The sequence below is a fragment of the Coenobita brevimanus genome, chromosome 102 (assembly GCF_032717465.1).
Source record: "Coenobita brevimanus isolate Jiangsu-jjx chromosome 102, ASM3271746v2, whole genome shotgun sequence".
NCBI lineage: Eukaryota > Metazoa > Arthropoda > Malacostraca > Decapoda > Coenobitidae > Coenobita > Coenobita brevimanus.
This window is the reverse complement of record NC_137055.1, coordinates 31,719,281-31,723,965: the sequence shown is the minus strand read 5'-3', so window position 1 is coordinate 31,723,965 and position 4,685 is coordinate 31,719,281. Positions and strand designations below refer to the sequence as shown.

The window sequence follows — 4,685 nt, the reverse complement described above, 5'->3', positions numbered from 1 at the left end:
TGTAAGTTTACTGCATTTTTTAAAGTTTCAAATTATGCTTAAGTTCATGAATAATTGTCCATTTTATTTCGCATATTTAGTATGGTCGGTCACATTGTATAGTGTGATATTATTATTTGATATCATACTAAGGTTCTTTGTAATTATATATATGACGTGTGTTTGCGATTATTGCTGGGAAGTGAATCTGAGTTCATTCTTTTGTTGTTTATTATTTATGAAGCTGTATTTACCAGGTTGAATCATTAAACGGATCCGACACCGCAGAACTGCAGTGTTCATTCAAACCTGAATAACAATACAATTCAACAACTCGCAACCATGGATGAGCTCAAGAAAAACCGGACAGCAGCCAAGAGAAGGTTCACTAGGAAGGTCAACATCTTCAAGGAAGCCCACGGAAAGAAGTTATCATGTGAAGTGCTTCAACGAATGTATGAGGAGGTTAGTACGTGCTTCAAAGTGGTGGATGAAAGGAATGAGGAAATGATCGCTCTTTTAAAGGAATCTGAACCTTATGATGAGTATGAACAATACATAACTGAACTTGAAAATATAAAACATGAAGTTTATAATATTTTGATAACTGAGACTGGCAAGGTGAAACAGAAACCATCACTTGCCATAAAGAAACTGGAGCCTCCTAAATTTCGTGGTTCTGTCAGAGCATTTCCTACTTTTGTTAAGGATTATGAAAGGTTAGTTGTGTCTCGGCAAGGAATGGACCCGTACGTGCTGAGGAATTCCTTGGAAGGTGAACCTAGGAAATTAGTGGAAGATTTAGACGATTATAACCGAATGTGGGCTCGTCTGAAAGAGACTTATGGTGATCCAGCTAAAATGATAGATTCTATTTTAGGAGATATCAGAGCAACTAAACCAGTGGTTGAAGGTGACAATAAAAGGCTTATTAACATGATTAATACTGTAGAGAAAGTGTGGTTGGATATTGATAATTTGGGTCAGTTACAGGAACTTGAAAACACTACTGTAATTACTCAAGTGGAGAGATTGTTGCCACCTACTTTGAAAAGAGAATGGGCAATAAAGGTACAGTCTATCGGTACTGACAGGTTTAAAAGCTTAGTAACATTCTTGACTGAACAGCGCAAAGTTATAGAGTATTTGCAAGATGAGTCAAGGATTGCAAGTGCTAGGGCGACAGTTCATGTGTGTGAAGAAGAGACTTCCAAGGACTCTGAACTTGCAGAGGCGATTAAGCAGTTAGCTACAGGTCAGGAAAAATTTCAAAATCAAATGTTCAAATGTTTATCTAACTTATCCTTTGCTAGTAATAAGTTTCAGGGAATGCCAAGCAGATATAGGTCAAATTTTGGACCAAAGGGAAATACCAAGAGATGTTGTGTGCATGAGTCTGATACTCATGATCTAAAAGATTGTGCAACCTTTAAACAGTGGCCTAAGGAGACAAAATTTGAATTTCTGAAATCTAAGGGTATATGTTATATGTGCTTGAAGGAAGGACATTTAGCAAGGAATTGCAGTCAAGGATATTCATGTAGAGTTCTGGTAGATGGGGAACGCTGTGGAAAATATCATCATTCTGCCCTTCATCCCATATTCATTAGCCATGGAAGTACTATTGTGGAAGCATCAAGTAGCCATGTGACAAGAGATGGAGTAATGCTCATGACGGGTTATGTGAACAGTGCTAATCAGGTAATACCCACCCTTTATGATCCAGGAAGTAATTTAAGTTTAATCACCAATAGGATGGCACGGAAACTGGGTCTTGTTGGGACTCCTGTGAGTTTAACTTTAACCAAGGTTGGTGCGCAAACAGAACAGGTAGAAAGTTACGTGTATAAAGTCTTGTTGAAAGATAAATTTGGGAGGGAAAAAATAATTGATGCCTGTGGTATAACTGAAATCACTGGTGTGTCAAGTGAGATAGACGTGACTCCATTTGCACATATGTTTGGGTTACAGGAATGGGAGTTAGAGACCCAGCGGACGTATTGAGTTATTGATTGGATCAGATTACTGTGCTCTTTTACCTCAAGTTGTAAAAACAGTGCACAGTGTTCAACTGTTAGCTAATGACTTTGGATTTTGCCTTAGAGGAAGTATAGATGGAGAAAGAAAGCAAAGCGTTAGCTTTAATGTTCAGGTGAATCATGTTGCATGTTCTAAGCCTGAAGAGTGGCTTCTTACATCTCGGCTAAACCCTTGTCAAGTAATTGAAGAATACTTTTTGACTGAAAGCTTAGGAACTTTGTGTACCCCAAGATGTGGGGGATGCAAGTGTGGAGGTTGTTCCATTAAAGGAAATTTAACTATAAAGGAAGAAAGGGAACTTAGACTTATTGAAGATGGATTGCACTATGATAGGGGAAATAAATGTTGGATTTCAGAATACCCTTGGATCTGTGACCCTTCTAAGTTACCTAATAAATTCCCCATGGCTTTGGCTCGATTAAGAGCTACAGAGAAAAGATTAAAAAAGATGGGAATGAAGTACTGTTTAAAGTATCAGGAACAAATTAATGACATGGTATCTAGAGGAGTTGCGCAGAAGTTGACCCAACAAGAATTGGAGAGTTATGAGGGCCCTACTTTTTACTTGCCACACCATGAAATCCATAAGCTAGAATCTCAGTCAACACCTCTAAGGATTGTGTTTAATTCAGCTGCATCATTCCAAGGAATGGCTCTAAATGATTTTCTTGCTAAAGGGCCTGATGTTCTAAATAATTTGTTGGGGATTCTTTTGAGTTTCAGACAAAATAGGATTGGCATAGTTGGCGATATCAAGAAAATGTACAACAGTGTTAAAATATCAGAGTTTGATATGCATACTCATAGATTTCTATGGAGAGATTTAGATGCAGAGGAAGTTCCTGATCATTATATACTGAAGACTGTGACATTTGGAGATAAACCAGGGGTGGCAATAGCTATGGTGGCATTGAGGAAGACTGCTCAAATGAATGAGGAATATCCTTTGGCTATAAAGACTATTATTGAAGATTCTTATGTGGATGATGTGTTAGGAAGCTTTGATAGTTCCGAAATAGCTGTTGAAAGGATGGGACAAGTGGAAGAAGTGTTGGAAGCAGGAGGATTTGTAATGAAACAGTGGATCATGTCTGGAGATGATGGATGCATCAGTGAGAAAGTTTTGGATACAAATCATGAAAAGGTTTTAGGTCTAGATTGGAAACCTAAGGAGGATATCTTTTTGTTCAAAGCCAAACTCAATTTTTCAAGGAAAACTCGTCAAGGAAGGTCTGAACCAGATGTTTTGTTAGGTGATCTAGAAAGGCGTTTGCCAAGCCAGTTGACGAAGCGCATGATTCTTAGTCAGATTGCAACCTTGTATGATCCTCTTGGATTTATTACTCCATTTACCCTTAAAGCTAAGCTATTGATGAGAGATGTAGTTACAGACAGTGAGGGGGATCGACCAAGAGGGTGGGATGAACCAATTAATGAAATTTTGTTTGAAAAGGCAAAATCACTGTTTGAGATGATGTTCCTGTTAGAAGAGTTGGAATTTCCCAGATGTATAAAACCGATACCCACCGTAGGCCACCCAGAATTGGTTGTTTTCTCTGATGGTAGTAAGAAAGCATATGGGGCCGCTGCATACGTCAGATGGGAATTGTCTGATGGTTCAGTTAGATCATATCTATTGTGCTCCAAAAACAGAATTGCACCAACAAGACAGATCAGTATACCGAGATTAGAATTATGTGGTGCTGTTGTAGCTAGTCGTTTGAGATCTACAATTGAAAGGGAAATGCAGTTTAAGTTCCAAAGAGTTATTCATATCACAGACTCCTCAATAGTACGAGCTCAGATTCAAAAGGAATCCTTTAGATTTAATCCTTTTGTTGCAAATAGGGTGGCTGAAATCCAATCTAGGACAAAACCAACAGAATGGTATTGGGTGCCATCTGAAAATAATGCAGCAGACCTGACAAGAAGGGAGTGTACCCCATCAGAATTAGGACCAGATTCTGTGTGGCAAAGAGGCCCAGAATTTCTCTACTTAGATCATGATCAATGGCCGGTGAAGCAGAGTTTTGAGGGAGATGTACCTGATACTGTGTTTGTGAAAGCAACTACCCATGCATTTGAGGCTAAGGAGGTAAAGACAGTGATAGATATTGGTAGGTTTAGCAGCTACAAGAAACTGCTTTCAGTCACAGCTCGGGTAATGCAAGTTGTCAAGGCAAAGTCATTGAAAGGATTGTGTGAAGAGCCTACCGCAGAATGCCTACAAGCAGCAGAGAATTACTGGATCAGACAAGTTCAAGTCTCAATCCATCCAGATTGGAGGACTAGGTTCAAACGACTGGGGCCCACGCTAAATGATCAGAAAGTAGTAGTGGTAGGAACCAGAATATCGAAGTGGATGAAAGCTAATTGGAACCGTGATGAATTCATTCTTTTAATATCAGACCACCCATTCACAAAACTATACATTAGTCAGATACATCAGGAAAATCATGATGGTGTAGAGGCTTGTCTTGCTAAATTGCAGTTAAAATTTTGGGTGCCTGGTGCTAGAAGAGTTATTAAAAATGTGAAACGGCACTGTACCACCTGTCGTATGATTGACAAGAAAGTGACCTCTCAATGCATGGGCGAATTACCAAAAGAGAGACTTGAACCTTCACCACCATTTTTCAATGTATCACTTGATCTTTTTGGAGCTT

At 38.9% G+C, this 4,685-nt stretch overlaps 1 protein-coding gene across 1 annotated transcript in view; it reads left to right on the top strand.

Moving 5' to 3' along the window:
• The first annotated feature begins 321 nt into the window (after positions 1 to 321).
• The window catches only part of LOC145415446 (uncharacterized), a 6,046-nt gene continuing 1,682 nt past the window's right edge, over positions 322 to 4,685 (top strand). The window contains 2 exon segments of the mRNA XM_080284723.1: positions 322 to 1,961; positions 1,963 to 4,136. Of these exon segments, the coding sequence (XP_080140849.1) occupies positions 322 to 1,961; positions 1,963 to 4,136 (3,814 nt within the window).